Here is a 17,427-nt window from a genome sequence, read left to right on the forward strand (position 1 = left end):
CCCTGGTGTAAGAAGGGACTTTGAGAGCCCATCCCACATTAGAGGATGCTCTCAGTCTGGACACATAGGGGAGGGCCCAGGCCTGGCCCAGGATGATGTGGTGGACTTTGGGGAGCCCCCATGGAGGGCCTTTCCCTCCCTGGGGAGTGGAGGGGGGTATGGATTGGGGAGCCGGTGGGGGGTTGCGAGGAGGGGAGGGAGAAGGAGAAGGGATTGACATGTGAAGCAAGCTTGTTCCTAATTTGAACTAATAAAAAAAAAATGATGAGGGTACCACACAGAGCTGAACTGAAAGGTAGGATAGGAGTTGGGTGTCAACAAATTTGGTAGCATGTTTATGCTTTCTGTTGACCTGATTTCCAGCCCCCTGAACTTAACTCTCCTCTGGTTAGGGGAATGATAAAGCATGAGTTAGGCAGTGGTAGGAGCTGCTAGCTGGGGAGTGACTTTATGTGTTCAGCAGGAGAAAGTAGCTCCATCATGTTTTCTGTCCTGAAGGCTATGTGTTAAAGTGACCTCTAACTGCCACTTTAATTGCTTCATTAGAATTTCTCTGGTGAGCATTAGATGCTTTGGGTCTGCATGTTCTTATTGATCTGGGAGAAAATGGTTGGGCTCAACATGAGGGAGGGAGGAGGGAAGAGGCAGGAAGGGAGAGGGAGGAGGGAGGGCAGCTGAGGGGCACCCAGGGCCCCTGGAGGCAGACCTCTGTTTCCAGCAGCCTCTTTGCTCATCGCAATGGAATGTCTGCCTTGTGAGAATCAGTGCAGATAAAAAGCAAGCAGAGCTCAGGCCCATCCTGCCTCTTATTTGCAGGGAGGATACACTAAGACAAACAGCTGGGCCTCAGGGGGCATGTGAACCCCAACTGGTTTGGTTTTGTTCTGTTCTGAAGCTTTTGGTGCCTATCTAAGAGAAAGAAAGCCAAGTGTCTGAGCTGAATGGAAACAACCCAGATCCCCCAGCCCCACTCCAAGGCAGCAGAGCTTGGTGTTCAACACCCAGTGTGCAACAGGGCAGGCACCTAATCCAGCACCCATAATTTGTCTTACTATTTTTTTTTTTGTCATGTAGTCCATGATATGTCTCTCAAAAGGAGCCAAAGGGAAGCAGGAATAACAGATGACTGGGGCTTCAGAGAGACAAAGGGAAAGGGCCTTCTTTAAATATTTACTGTTTTACAAATGAATCCAGGCTAGTCACCCTTCCTTCCTCTCCCCTCCTCCTTAGTCCCCCCTTCTTTTCTCTCTCCCTTCTTATTTCCCTTCTCCCCTTCCTCCGTTATCCCCATCAAACATCTTAGTTTGCCCTGAGCTGCTTGAGTAAGGTCTTTGAAATGTTTGCTTTGTGACTCACTTTTGATAACCTTCTTAGCCATTTCCATGCCCATGCCAAACCAATCTCCAGTAGCTGTGACAAAGCAAAGGAAGGAGTTGAGTTGAAGCCATAGCTCTCAGCTCCTGGGTCAGGGTATTTACCATGTTTTGCGTTCATTTTGGCTCAGGGTCTCTTTAAATGCTTCCTTTTTCAGGGGTCTCTAAAGTCACGGTTCGCAGACACTGCATGTTTTTACATCTCATAGGCTTCCGAAAATGTGAAGCATGAGTCAGATAGGGATGGTGCAGAACAACAGGCCAAGAGCAGGAGTCCTGAACTGAGATGTGAAGCTGTGTCAGAGCAGTGTACTGGGAAATGTCACCGCCCAGGAAGTCCTGCTTCCTTTCTCTCTCCCCTCAAGAAAAGCGCCTGCAAGGACTCATGTTTCCATATCCTTCCCTGGCTATATTTGTGACTAACAGCATGGACAATGTCCTGAGGGACTCCCCTTCTTTGTCATTTAGTACTTCCTTTATCTTGGAGCCAGATCTGAAGCTGGGAATTCCATTAGCGGCTATGCTACCATATATAACATGAGAGGGTGGTTCACGAGTTCTCTGTTCTCAAAGTTGATTTTGTACCTTGATATTGTATAAATGAATGACATAACCACTCCGTGATATGGGATGGTTTTACTGTGCACAGGAGAGAGAAAATATCCAGAGGCATCTATGAGTCCAGAGCAGGGGTAGAAAGAAGTAGACTGAACATGGCCAGCAGACTTGGACATGACAAGTGCTATCTGCAAGAGAGGGGAAATTAGCAGTGGGTAGAGAATAGGAAAGCATAGTGAGAATAGCTGGAGCAGGGGCCTAGAATAGTGCAAACAGCCAGGTTCTAAGTAGGGGAGGGATGGGCCAGGAGACTGGCACAGAGCATTGAAATGTTTAACAAGTACTTGTAAGTGGGGACTGAGGGAACCTGGAAGCTAACATGGACCTTGATTGTGCTGAGAGGTGCAAGAGGTATATGTTAATAGGAGATTCATGTGACCCTCCTGCTAGAGGTAAGGGAAATGATTCTTTCTGGTAGAAGGGAACCAGTTTTTAGCTAACCCCCAGAAATCCTCCCACAGTCCAGGTTGAGCTCAATTCTGGATCTTTGGAGTGCCTTCTGAAGTTTGGGGAATTGGTTTCCTTTGGACCTGACAGTTATTAATTAATTCTTTTACTACCTGAGTGTGTTCCCCTCCTACACATCTCTTTCACCTTGTTAAGATTCAAAGCACTTGAAGCAGGAGACCTGGGATGCCAGAGGACCAGGTGGCCAAATGAAGTCAGGGTGGCATCGAGAGAAGAAGCTGGGCTAGATATCCATGATCAGGCCTGAGAAGGGAAATACACAGTTGCTAGTGCACCCAAATCCAAGAGCACAGGAGGTTTAGCAGTCAGGGATATAACTTTTAGATTTATTTATTAGCCTAGACACTGGACTATTTATTAGACACCTTGCTGAATTAGCCATGCTGGAAATGTGGTAGGTACCTCTTAGCAGAATGGAATGCATGACAGAACACTGAAATCCATAGGAACCCAACACAAGACTTCCTAAAATGTCCCCATATCCATAAGGATTCCTAAAGGAACAGGAGAGATGAATTTTCCAGTGAGAGTGAGGGCAAGCGAGCAGAAGGCAGAAGCTTCTGTCTTCCTTGTCTTTTATGTGAGCTTCTGCCAGGTAAAATCCAGAATTTGAGTGAGTCTTCAGACCTCAAATGACCCAGAGGAGGGTGGCTTCCACCTCAAACAATCCAACCAAGCAAAACCCCTCACACATGTGCCCAGATGATCGGCTTTTAGTTAATTTAAGATAAAGTCAAGTTGACAGCCAAGATCAAAACTCCAAAGGATGCTTTATTGCAGTTTTAGATGATCAGGAAGTTTCAACGATTATCTTTCCAAAAGGCCATGGGGATCTCAACCTAGCTTCACAGAATTCTGGCATCTTAATATTTGAATTGAATGAATGTAACTTGATTTTACCTTTCCCCTTGCTTTAATGATAATCAGTAAGATGTCAGGAAGACAGGATTTATACTGTTCTGTGCTGCTAGTAACTGTTTGATTTCAAATCACTTACATTTTCTAAGTCTCAAGTTTGCAAACTGCATAATGAGACCATTAGAAGAACTAACACCACATACACACACACACACACACACACACACACACACACACACACACACACACACACACACATACATATGGTACTTACCAGTGCCCCATACTTGCATTCTGCTGTTACTACTTAGTCTCCCATTGCCACTACTTCTTATATGGTTAGTCACACTATGTTAAAGTTCTTAGTTGTCTTTTTACATTGTAGACCTTAGGAACACAGAACTGAATTCAGGATCCTCAGCTCTTTGCTCACTATCATTATTAAATCACAAAAGCCCCCTTTGTATTTAAATACTTAAATTTTAAGATATATAACTATTTTTAAGTCTTCAATATATCATCCTAACGAAATTAACTTTTAAAATACAGTTTATGTGCATGTGTGTATGCATATGGAGGTCAGGAAAAACTTGTCTGAATCACTTCTCTCCTTCCTTCATGTAAGTGGGTCCCAGGGATCAAACTCCAGTCACCAGGCTTGTCTGCAGCTGTTTTTACCTGCTGAGCCATCTCACCAGGCCTCACTTAACACATTTTGTTAGGCTGTAATTGCATTATTTTGCTTTTTCCCAAAAGATTTTCAAATAAGCTACAGAGACAATAAGTATAGTGCCACAAATGGAAAGAAAATACTTACACATTCCCTGCTTCTCTTCATGGAAAGCTCAACTTGGAAGTTTTAGAAGTAAAAGATGTCTTACTGCCAAAGTTGAAGTTCATTTTTGCCCTGCAGTCATGAGCTTTGGGCCATAAGGAGTGACTGATATTTCCATCAGGCGGTCATGAGCTGTTTAATCATAGCAGGGGGGTCCTCCAGGCTAAAGCATTGTTGCTGGCATCCACATCAATCATGTATTCTTCAGTTCTCAAGTGTAGCCACCAGTGACTACTTATCTGATGTAGTCCACAGACCTATAAGGATGTTCGGTTTGCCTTTTGTATTTGGCTTCACACTTTAGAGACAGCACATGGCACAATGGCAGTCGCTGGGAGACTGAATTGAAAGATGACACAAAGCCAAAGCAGAAAAAAAGTGATCAAGGCAAGATCCAAATACTAAAACACCCAGAGGGAGCCTCTAGGCATGAGAAGAAATGGACTCAAAAGATACATCAGAGAAGGTTGACAGCATACTGATCCACTGGGCTGGGAGATAGAAGAGAGATGTAAAATGCTCTGCCATGAAGATTTGTGCTATTTAATAGCTACCTGCTCACAAACAGTATACCAGGAATTCTCTTAATTCTTTTTACTTAATTCTTTCAACTCTCACAAATAATATTTGATAAAGACTAATATTAGTTCCATTTCACAGAGTAAGTGGCTGAACAATGATTCGGAAGCAATCAACTTGTCCCCTAAGACATGAAACATCACCTCCATTATTTTAGTCCCACATTGAAGTTTATAACTATGCTTTGCTAAATAAGATTGTCTTTCCCTCTTAACAATTCTGCTATTAATGTTTCAATACAGTTCATCAACAATGAATATTTTTCATCGACACATTATACACAGTAAATTAAAAGACCGTCATTGTGTTTTCTCAAATGGCCACTCTGTAAGATGCTGAACATAGAGCCCCTCCTCCCAGAACTGTAAATGTCATCAGGAAGCGATGTTAGTCTCTCACTTGATTTTTTTCCCTAATGCCACTTGCTATATGACAAGGGAGACATGTATTAACCTGACAATGGTTGACATTTACTCAAATCTGATGATATTGAAATGTCAAATATGAAAATTCCCAATCCGTTAGCTCAGTTCTTGTTTCTGGCTAGGGCTGGGGTATAGAAAGAGATTAGACATTGCAAATAGTTCTGTTTCTGGGATACTCTGGGCTGTGGGATAAGCTCAAAGCCCTCGGCACACCTTATCCTTTCTTCTTCTCTCACAGTTTGAGGGAAAGGCACCTGGGAGCTGAGTGTGTGAGGTTGGCTGTGCCCTGTAACAATACCCTTGCCATCACTCCTTGGGCCCAGAAAATAGTAAACCTGACATAACAGCAGCCACAGGGGGCCTCTACCCCTTGTGAAGAGCTTCCTACTGTTGAGCCTGCTTTATTGTTTTGTTTTGTTTTTATAATCCACCTCATGAAGGAAAAGGCAGCTTTTTCTTAACTTAAATTTTTTCTCAACTCAGCCCTCTGTTCTGAGAAACTATAAACTGACATATGTTTGAGATTTATACATCTCATATTTACTGGCCATTACATGCCAGGTTGTGTACTTTCTCTTTCTTTTTACATACTAAAATTACCTTCTGGCTTAGTAAATGTGTATGGTAGAACTTGTAATTTTACCCCATCCCCAGTCCTTTGAAAAGGACCCCCTTTTCCATAGAGATGTTTACCATTTAGCCAGCTCTGCCTGGGGTTATTGCGAGCTGTGCTAGCTAGAGGCCATGAACATGGTGGTGGTGTTGTCTTTTGTGGATCCAGCTTCAAAAAATCTTACTTCATTAGTGTCACCAAGAAGAAAAGCGTAAGTCGAGAGTGTTGTCTTATGTGTATACTGTTCTGATGTTAATCTACTTAAATAGTGGGTTGAAAAATCAATTCCCAAGCCTAGTCTTGGCAGCAGACTTCAGAATTACTTAGGATATGAATATATTATGCATATATCCAGTCGTGACACAATTTGCTAGCTCTACTTTGGGAGCTAAGTAGAAATAAGGGACCATACATATTGATAGTTTCATGACAGTAGACCTTTAAATAAGCAGAAACAGAATTTCTCATATTTTCTTTCTTGCAGTGTTTCCTTGTAACTTTGCAAATTAAAATTTAAAATGTGAGAATGTTGTCTTAATACTGCAAATGTTGAAAGCACTCTCAAGTAGAATTGATATTTCATGTGCAATTTTAAAACGCTGTCTTACTGCTAGTCTGAGGCTTTGAAGTTTTACAAAATGATAATTAAGTATGCATAAATTATTTATTTTTTAAAGCCAGTATCTTACTATTATAGTCCAGGGTAGGCTTGAATTTATGATCTCCTACTGCAGTCTTCCAAATTCTGCTGAAACCAGCACATGACAATAAGTCAGCTATCACAAGTGTTTTTAAAAAGAAGCAATGTGATGTAGAACTTGGTGAGTGAAGACTCATGCTCACTTGCTGTGTGATCTTGGATAAGCTACTAACTAACTTCTTTTGGATAGGGCATAATTTCATAATAAGCACACTTATTCCACTTTCTTTATTTAAAAAGAATCACATGTTGTTCGAGAGTGACTTGGGACATTTGTAGTCGTGCTTGTAAAATTATAACACATGCGCACGCGCGCGCGCGCGCGCGCGCACACACACACACACACACACACACACACACACACACACACACACACACACACACACACACACACACACACACACACACACACACATTTGATATGCTCTTAGTACATAACTTCAGTTCAAGGACAAGAATGACCTGGGAAGAGAGTCTCAAGGAGAGATTGTTACATTGGTTTGGTCTGTGAGCATGTTTACTAGGGGTTCAACTTAATTGATATAGGCACAAGCCCACTTTAGGTGGCACCATTCCCTAGGGAAAAGGTCCTGAACTGTATAAGAGTAATCAAGCTGAACACAGGCAAGGAAGGGGCTGTGCTCTTTTCATGAATGTGACGTGATGTGATTAGCTGTTTGAGGTTCCTGCCATGACTTCCCCAAAATGATAGACTGTAAGCTGGAATTATAAACTGAAATAACCCCCTTTCTTCCCTAAATTGTTGTCAGGGTATTGTATCACAGCAGCAGAAATAAAACTAGAACATTTTCCTTTTTAAGTATGGTCTTGGAAAAGGTTAAAGTTCCTATTCTTTTGGGAGTTAGTACATACTTCATAGAACCTAATACTTTACCAGAGTTTAAGAAATAGAACAAATTAAAAGGTATATATGTGATGGCTTATACATTGTTTGTCTAAAAGAAGCAATCATATCAAACAATATTTATCTATATTTATTTATCTGAATTTTTATACATGTAAACAATTTATTTTGGTCATAATCATCCTTCAGGCTTCTTCCTCCTCCTAGGTCCCTCCTCTCAACCCACTCCCAACTTCAAGCCCTTTGTCTGTTTGTTTGCTTAATAACTGTATAAAAACTGACAAGATGGATACAAGATACAAGATGAAATCATGGTATGGTGAAGAAGAAGGTTTTTATTATAGACATAAGAAAGAGAACAGCCAGAAGCATCTGGAAGAATCCAGAACAGAGAGAGAAAGAAGCAGATTAAACATGAACAGAAGACAACAAGAGAATAGGAAATAGCAGGGAATAGAGAACAGAGAAAACATAGTGAGAGAAACAGGGCAAAGCATAAAGAAAACATACTGAGGATAGAAAGGTTTTAAGGAGAATGGGTAGCTGGGGGAATTTAGGGTAGGGTAGAGTAGGGTAGGGTAGGGTAGGGTAGAATAGGGGGTGGGAAGGGATAGAATGCTAGCATGCACTTTAAAATATATAACAGGTCCATATGATACTGAAGGAGTCTGGAGGCCAGCATGAGCTTTGATATTCTGATGGGCAGCACAGGTAGCCATGTGTCCCATCTGCCAGAGGTAATGGAAATGGCTCCTTTTGGTAGACAGGAACCTGCTTCACAAGTTCTGAAGAATTCTATCTTTTATCTAACCCTCAGAAATCCTCCTTTAGTGCAGGCTGGGCTCATTCATGGATATTTGGAGTGCCTTTTGGATTGGGGGAATTAGAGGTTATTTATTTATTTAGTTTTTGGCCTGACAATAGCCAGTGAGAATATGGCCACGCATACACACATGAGTATAGAGTTATACATTGGAGCACAAACAAGGTCCACATCACGGATGAAAACTGACCCATCCTTTTCCATCAGTCATCAGCTGCCAGTAGCCTCTCAGCTAGGGGGTGGAGCCTCTTGAGTCCCTCCCTTATCCATGTTGGGATATTGGCTCCCTTGATCATGTGCAAGTCTTGTGCAGGCAACCACAGCTGTGTGAGTTCATGGATGCAAAGACCAAGTCATGTCCAGAAGACACCGCTCTATGGCAGCCCTCCCCATCCTCTGCTTTCACAGTCATATTTGCCACCCTCTTTCTGAATATACCCTGAGCTTAGGGGAGAAGGTGTGACACAGATGTCCTATGGCTGAACACTCGCTATAGAAAATAAGTGACTGGTCAAACGGATCATAACTGAAAATCATATTTTGAATTGGCATAACATCATTTAGTGTTCTGCCACTGTTTGTTCAATAAAAATCATTTTTAAAGTTTCATTTTCTGAATGTTTGGGTTTAAAATGTGAACATTAGATGATGAAGTGGGAGGGAGAAAGAAGTGTTATTCTGGAACCAGACTTATTTTGTATTAACTACTGTAAAACCCTGCTCCCTTTCTCTGAGGATTGAAATCCTATTGCCATCTGACTCCGGTGCTTGCACAAATCAATTCAGTATGCCCTCCCAAGCCTGCTTCTTTAATAGAATTCTGATTATAGTCATGACTAGATTTTCCAAGTTACTTGTGAATACCTCCCTTACTTTAGGTCCCTGAATATTCTCTTATCTCCCCCAATTTTTCTAGCAAAATATAAATGGCAATTAGTTTTGAATGAACTGGTCATAATTTAATTTATTTCAGATACTCACTCCCTTTATAGCAATATATCTACCCTGTTCAACAAATATCTTATATTGGGCAAAGTAAGAATTTCAATTCTAGACCCTAAAATCAAGTTTTCTGACTCAGAGTGACTTGTTCCCTCTTGGGTATTACGTAACTTATACATAACTAAAACTGTCTATGAATTTGCTGATAAAGATGTAGGTAGAGAACATGGCTGGAAGGATCGCATGAGAAAGGCTCAATCCAGTTTCTGACAGAGTATGTACTTTAGCCGTAGCAAGTCTTACCATGCAAACATAAGAGACTCATTCGCCCCCCGTTTATGCATAAAGGTGTTCAAGAATTCACATTAGCTTAGAGCACCAAACAGATGTGTAAGCTCCAGTTTTACAGAATGATGCAGAAATTTGGAGCACATATAATGTAAACTTTACTCCACTGGCACAGATCTGTCAAAGGAGCTCCGGCACAGTATTGGTCAGAGATGTACATGTCTTTGGATGAGGTAATTTCCTAAACCAAGCTAGTACCACTCACATTATTAGAGAACTTCTGCCATTTTTTTTTTGCTTATTGTCTATGAGCCTCTGAGGAGCAAAGGGTTCCAAGAATGTTGTATTTCTAGCAATACACCATTACTCGTTATCGCTCACCTGTTTTGCTTTTTTATTCAACTTTGCATCAAACATTTTCAATACACATTGTAGGGATGTACTGATGGCCATGAGAAAAAGGAGGGCTCTGAGAAGGTCAGAACTTACAGAGTTAATAGTGGTGTTAGCAGAAAACCTCACACTGAAATCTGTATATTGTCTCTAGAAATGACCAAATATTCAGACATGCCCTTGGAACTCTACAACAAGAAAATGAAATAAAACCGATTGTTCTAGATCCAACCAAAGCAATCACTGGTTTATTGATATGCAGATGGTCCACAGAATATGGGCCTTACAGATGTAAACTTGCAGTATTGAGAGTTTTCTGTCTTCCATCTTTGTAGACATATGATGGCTCAAGTTCCATAAATACCCGTGTCGCCAATGTGTGTGGAAGACAGAAGCCACCTACCTCCATCACCTCCTCTGGAAACAGCCTCTTTGTGAGATTCCAGTCTGGCTCTTCCAGCCAGAGCAGGGGCTTCCGAGCTCAATTCAGACAAGGCAAGTATCCTGTGGGTCACCTGAGCCTTGGAGTGCTCTAATGACACCAGATTTCGGGAGCTGATCAGAGTTTCCAACTTAGTACGCAAATGTTCAGATAGGAAGACTTACAAGTATTGTAGCTGTTCATAAATTTTACATATCTTTGTCTACCTTAAATTATGATGATGTCTCAGGATCTGTACATTTCTTAAGCACTGTATTTTTAGAATAACGTTTAATGGTACAGTACTATCGATATACAAAAAAGAATTAGCCAAATTAATTTACCCAGCACCTACGCAAGGAGATATACAACTGTAAGACTTGTTTGTAATGTAGAGTTAGACTCTGCCTCCACAGAGTGGTTTTCTTCATTTCTGAACCCCTTAGTTTCCTATTGTTTTTGTCCTCAAGTCACCACTTCTCAATTTTCTCTCTCAAGCCTTTCACCAGATTTTTCTCAGAGATTAATCTTTTTTTTTTGGGTGGGGGGCTGTTCCCTTTTTAAAAAATTAAATTAGAAACAATCTTATTTTACATATCAATCCCAGTTCCCTCTCCCTCCCATCCTCCCATGCTCCCCCTGACCCCCCATCCCACTCCCCAGGGAGAGTGAGGCCTTCCATGGGGGATTATCAAAGTCTGTCACATCATTTGGGGCAGGGCCTAGTCCTTCCCCTGTGTATCTAGGCTGAGAGAGTCAGAGATTAATCTTTATCAAATTGTCAGACATGGAAGGAACCCAGAATTTGGAGGGGTTATTAATTGGTTTGAATGTGGCCATGATTTTTATCTTGATTACTCAGATCATTTACTTCAAAAACTTTTTTAATTAAAAAATTGCACGTGTTTATGGTGTACATGTAGAGGTCAGACGACAGCTTAGGGAGACTCAGTTCTTTCCTTTCACCATGTGGCTCTCAGGGATTGAACTCATGTCTGCAGGCTTGATGGCAAGTGCCTTTACCCATGGAACCATCTCACTGGCCTCACCTCAAATAAAGTTAGCCTGTGTCTATTAACATTCATACTAGTAGATTTGCTGATGTTGTATTAGTAAATAGTCCTAAATGGAGAGTGTCAGAGACATTGGAGCAAGACAAGAGAGTGCATGACTACCATTCCCAGTGATTTCAAAGAAAAAGAAGTACTTAACATTTTTTTCTTTACCCTTGTTATGCCCTTAAGTGTTGCTTCAAAATAAAAGCACCCTCTCATCCCTATGTGATCTTTTATAACAGCCCCCCTCAGATTTACCCACTCTTGCTCTGTTTTTTTCCCAAATAACTTTTTAAGAGTTGTACTCTGATCACAGAGACTCCTTGTGTCTGTTCTTTCTCTGTGTGGCTTAGAAGATGAAAACCAAGCCACTCCAACTTTTAACTACAGTCCCCAAACTTGCCCTGACCCTTTTACAGTGCTGCTTGCAATATGGTTTAAGCCTCACAGGCTTCCATCAAGACTGTATAAATATGGCCCTTCTCCTATGTCAGGCTGCCCAGTCCCTGCACTATTTTTCTCCTCCTCCAGGTCTTGGTTCAGTCTTGCTCTCTCTGGACACTGGGCACTCAACAATGTACCACACTCTCCTCTCCTGGTTTCCACAGATCATTGAGCTTCTCTGGTTAACTTGCAGTCACTTTTATAAACTGAGTGCTTTCTAGCGAAAATAAAGCTCATTTGTAAACAAATTACCCTTCTTAAACTAATGAGGGAGCAGAGTAAGTGAATCAAGGCCAAAGTATTGGTTGACTGATTCAGACAATTCACAACCATTTAAGTGTTGTTCTATGTCATGTCCCCACTTCCTGTCATTGAGAAATATTATAACTGTGAAGTATTTTCTAATTATCTGATGGTTTATGTGCAGCTACCCTGGCAGAGAGCTTTGTTGGCCTGCATGGTAGAAATAAGAACATTTTTCAGTTATCTAATAATTGTTTGGTGCCTTTGGTAGAAATCACAAGTATATAACATATATGTTTGTGCTTCCCAGAATGTGGAGGGCACATCATCACCGACTCTTCTGATACTATTTCCTCTCCATTGTTCCCTGATATATATCCAAACAATCAAAACTGTACCTGGATAATTGAAGCTCAACCTCCATGTAAGTAACAAAAACAAAAAGGGGAAGAGTATGGGGCAAGGGATACCTTTGGGAGGCATGGCTGTCAGTGGAGAACTTACCTTTTCCATGGTAACACTTGATAACTGGCCTCTTTTGGGGAAGTCCTGGTTCCTGGAATGCATGGAAACAGTCATTTTCTAGTCTAGTAAGCAAACATTTTAAAACTGATTCATATTAATTTAAAGGGATTTTTTTTAAGGCTGGATGTGGTAATTCTAGCACTCTGAAGGCTAATCCAGAAGACTTTATGAGTTGAAGACCAGTCTATTCTCAACAGTAAGTTCAAGGTCAGCCTGAGTAATATATGGAGACCTTGTCTCTAGAAAATCTGAGGACTGGAGAGCTCAAAGTATAGCTTAGTGTGCTTAATACCTGCCTATCAGCACTGAAGCTCTTGGTTTGATGCCCAGAACTACATGAATCGAGAGTGGTAGTACATGCTTGTCATTCCAACATACACTGAGATAGGAGAACCAGAAGTTCAAGGTCACCTTCTATTCTTATCCAGTTGGAGGTTACTCTGGGATCAGTGAAATTCTTGTCTCAAAAACAAACAATCAAACAAGCAAACAGAAAAGGACAAAGGACTGAGGATGTGTCTCCTAGAATACTTCCTACCTATCATGCCCAGAACACTAGGTTGGGCCCCAGCACTGTTAAACAGTATTTGTGTATATCTTTGCTGTACTGGCAGGCATATGAAATTGAGGTCATGAAAAAGTAATTAATAGACAAACAGCGCTTGGCATGTATTGCTGAGCTTGGTAGATGCTGAATGAATATGTGAATAATAAGGATATGGTTTGGAGAAATACCTTACGGTCGGAGGATATGATGTCACAAGCTATTGATCACTGAAGGGGAAATTAATAGCAAAATCCAGTCTCTCCAGCTATGTATATATTTATTAAATCCCAGAACAAGCCCAGAAATACTCAATAAGTGCCTAAGTTTCTTTATGGAATCTTAGAATTCTGTTACCTGACATGGTAGTAGTCTGTCCATATTTTAAGGCAGAGAAAATGAGATGGCAGAATGGCTCTAATCAAAGTGATCCTGGTCCCATTATGAATCCCATTTCATTTGAACCCTGCCCTCCTTTAAAGTTTCAGACACAATGTGGGAAAGCCATTAAGTTTTCTGCTCTGCTCTCTAGTTAATGACCTGTGTGAAAATAGTACAGTCCCTTAGGCTAAGCAGGTCCTAGCATAAAATAATTTGCAAAAGAGCTGGCTTAAATATTATTAAACTTAATTTAGTTATTATTCATTGTGAAATAAAATTTCACAAATTGATAGTATTGTGTGGCCATGCATGAGATGTGGGAGACAGTGATGTAATTCTTAGTCTTTGTAGATGGAGAGGGTAGAGCCCCAACAAAGCAGAGGAAGACAAGCCCCCTGCCTTGAGCCCAGCAGCTTTGTGCCTACTGGTTATTTTCTAATGAGCTGTAAAAACATTCAGATGAAAGTTCTCACTGCAAGGACAGCAACAGGAAAAGATCCCTTTCTGAAGATTAGGGACGCTGGAAAGGACAACAAAAGGAAAATGTACCCAGGCACTTGCTGTTCCTTACATGATTCAAAGCTTTCTTGATGGATGATTCAGAAGCTCTAGGGCACTGGTTGTGACCCCTAAATAAGCTTGAGTGTGTTAGGAGGCATGTCCTGTGGAAGAAGGATGTCTCTGTACAAGGAATCAGAAGGAATCTCAGTAAAAAAAATCAGAATCTAAGAAAACTAATCTGTGGAGAAAATATGAGAGAAACACAACAATGGCTGATAAACAAAACAAAACAAAAGCCTATGGCTATATTTTCCAATAAGACAAGACATTTCCCAAAGGCTCTGGGATGAACTTACCCAAGAGACCTGATTTACCATGACTGGCATTTGGGATTCTACAGGCATTTTCAAAAGCATCGATTCTGCTACTCTTCAAAGGAAGCCCTTTAAGCATGAGGCTGAGCCCTTAGCTCTGTTTACCCACCCCAGCCCTGTGCAAAGCTGCCAAATTCCTTGCTTCCCTGCTGGAAAACTCTCCTCTGAAAGCACCAGAGGCAAAAATCGCTCTGTTCTGCTTGCCAGTATCTTATTAAATAACCAACCCTCTTCTCTCTCTTTTTCTACAGTCAATCATATTGCCCTATCCTTTAGCCACTTTCAACTTCAAGGAGGTACAGATTGTACAGAGGACTTTTTAGAAATTTTGGATGGCAAGGACTATGATGCACCTGTCCGAGGTACCAGAGACTCAGTCATTTATATGTGTAGTCTTGGCATGTAGTGTGTGTGTGTGTGTGTGTGTGTGTGTGTGTGTGTGTGTGTGTGTGTGTGTGTGTGTGTTTGGTGACATTCAAAGTTACTGTGTTTCCAATAAGCATGAAGAGCCTCAGAAGTCACATAAGAATAATCAGACAGTAGGAAAGCAGGATAATGTAGGGCTCAAGAAACTCATTTATGTTCAAAAATAGTTTGTATATTTTAGCTTGTTTCTAAAGTGCACATCATGGATTCTAAATTACAATCTGAAGCAGTAGTGGATCAAAGACCATTTCATCAGTAAACAGAAAATTCAGAAATTTCTGGTCAGTACTTTAAAATACTTCTTAAATTCTATTGGGAATGTTTCCTCTGTTCCCAGAGGAAGGAAAAGATTTTTAAATTAATTGATTTAATTAAAAATTCACCAATTTGTTTGTTAGACATCCCAATAAAGTTAAAATGTGTGCGACATTGCTTTTAAAATGGTTCAGACAAAATAATAACCTTAGATGCATTCAGCTTTCTCTATGAGCATTTTGCCATGGGTGTGTTCCCCCCTTGCAGAGGAAAGGATCTGTCTGAGGAGACTGCTTTGATTTCTGTGCCCATAATGGAACACAAGACATATCTCTCATTGTATTGTCTGAGATAGTAATCCATTACATTGTACCAAAGACAAGGATATGTTACATAACACACACTTACCCAACCACCTCTTGTGGAGTACTGTTCTAAGTACTCTGTAAGTGGTAACTCTTTATATCCTTGTGACACGGGTTTAGTTATTTCTAGTATGCCCTCCTCTAAATATGGGGAAACTGGGTCACAGAGCCCCAAGTAATTTGTCTCAGGTTGCATAGCTAGTAACTGGCAAGCCAGGAATTGAAGCCAAGTAACCTGATCTACTTTCTCCTCTTCTCTGTGACAATGTACTGAGAGTCTAAGTCCCTACTTGGTTGGAAATATTTACTTGAGTTACATTTGAAGTCTGGTCATATCAGCTTTCCCTCTGCCCCTCTATTTTTTTAAAATCAGGTTTATAATTTATCCTGGCTATACTTGTATCTAGAGTTTATCTTTAGTGACTAGGCATTGTCTCAAACAGAACTCTGATATAAATGGTTCTCATTATGATTTCTTATATGTGCCTGGTAAAGATACCTGTGGCTCCTGCTGCGCCGTTACTCACCTCCTTGTCACTCTTCTCATTCTTTAGGACGTTACTGTGGTGCCTCCCTGCCCCGTCCCATTATATCATTTGGCAATGCCCTGACACTGAGGTTTGTCTCTGATTCTTTCGCCACGTTTCAGGGTTTCCATGCGCTCTATTCTGCGTCAACATCAGGTGAGTAAGAGGCATTAACAGCAGGGTTAGTAGCGTTGAGCAGAAATCTTTGGTTGGTTATTTAGGACTCTTTTAGTTTAAAGTTGGGAGCCAGTTTCCTGGAGTTTCCCAAGTGCTTTCTTTATAATTTAGTGTTGTGTAAATTCTCATAACCATGAAATCTGCAAGTGAGAATAGGCTGGAAACCCGGGTGTCTTTAGTTACACCATATAGTCATAGAGACCAGTTCTCTAGGGTCACAGCAATGTGTTTGCCAAGGTGATCCATGACTGATAGTTTGATGGGCGCTCATATGGATGCACGGCTTCACGGTTATTCTTCTGTTCTTCTGCATTTGATGGCAGGGTCAGGTAGGTCTGGATACTGACAGGTCCACTGTATAGTGAGGCACATGGGTGGGAAAGGAACACAGTGCCATCCAGCACTGCGGTTCTTGACCAGGAGAGGCTCTTACAACCCAAGTGTGTTTCAGTGCTCTCCTCAGAGGGAAAAGCTGCAAAGTACCTTTTCTTCCAGGGCAAGCCTGAAAATCACCCTGGCCATAAAAACCAAGTGGCTGCAGAATTAAAAACAAGTCCTTTTAAACCTACATTTCTAGTTCACATGGAGAAAAACTTTTAGAAAAAGGTCCCCTCTAGCCTACCATACTGTAGAGCTCTTGGTTTTCTGGTTTTGGAATCTTCCCTCAATTATTATATGTGACACAAAATGATTATTAATGTGAGTTGGAAGTGCCATGTCCTTTGCATATGGCTCCAAGTCTCTTCCTCTTGTATCTTGTGGTGTCCTTCATTTGGTCATTGCTCTGAAGCTCCCTTTGTTTCTTTGCCTTCCAGCTTGTGGTGGAACCTTCAACATAGCTGATGGCTTCTTCAACAGCCCCGACTACCCAGCGGAGTACCATCCTAATTTGGAATGTATCTGGAACATTGTCAGCTCTCCTGGAAACCAGCTGCAGCTGTCCTTTCTGTAAGTCCTTTGCATGGGTGTGTTGACCAGGAGAGGCTGTTACAGCCCAAGTGTGTTTCAGTGCTCTCCTCAGAGGGAAAAGCTGCAAAGTACCAGCACTGCAAAGTGCTGGTGAGTCTGCAGGGAGGAAGCACTGTTACTGACAGGATGGGTAATCAGAATCTTGGTCGAAGCCATTGACAGGTGTGGTGGTACACACCTTTAATCCCAGCACCGGGGCAGAGGCGGGCAAATAAATCTCTTTGAGTTTGAGACCAACCTGGTCTACACAGCATGCTCCAGGACAGCCAGGATGACATACAGACCCTGTCTCACAAAATTAAAAGAGAGAGAGAGAGAGAGAGAGAGAGAGAGAGAGAGAGAGAAGAAAAGAAGAAAGAAAAGAACAAACAAGTATTTATTTACTGAAGATACATTAATATTTAAATTAACATTTTGAGTTCAAAGTCATGTATCATACT

At 41.3% G+C, this 17,427-nt stretch overlaps 1 protein-coding gene across 2 annotated transcripts in view; it reads left to right on the forward strand.

Annotated features, from left to right (window-relative positions):
• The window catches only part of Cubn (cubilin), a 209,786-nt gene that overhangs the window by 111,252 nt on the left and 81,107 nt on the right, over positions 1–17,427 (forward strand). For both annotated transcript variants that reach the window (XM_027405242.2, XM_035442818.1), the window contains exons 32-36: positions 10,116–10,275; positions 12,254–12,367; positions 14,520–14,630; positions 15,869–15,997; positions 16,834–16,966. In XM_027405242.2, the coding sequence (XP_027261043.1) occupies positions 10,116–10,275; positions 12,254–12,367; positions 14,520–14,630; positions 15,869–15,997; positions 16,834–16,966 (647 nt within the window). The remainder of the gene's footprint in view (positions 1–10,115; positions 10,276–12,253; positions 12,368–14,519; positions 14,631–15,868; positions 15,998–16,833; positions 16,967–17,427) is intronic.

This window comes from Cricetulus griseus, chromosome 3 (genome assembly GCF_003668045.3).
Source record: "Cricetulus griseus strain 17A/GY chromosome 3, alternate assembly CriGri-PICRH-1.0, whole genome shotgun sequence".
Lineage (NCBI taxonomy): Eukaryota > Metazoa > Chordata > Mammalia > Rodentia > Cricetidae > Cricetulus > Cricetulus griseus.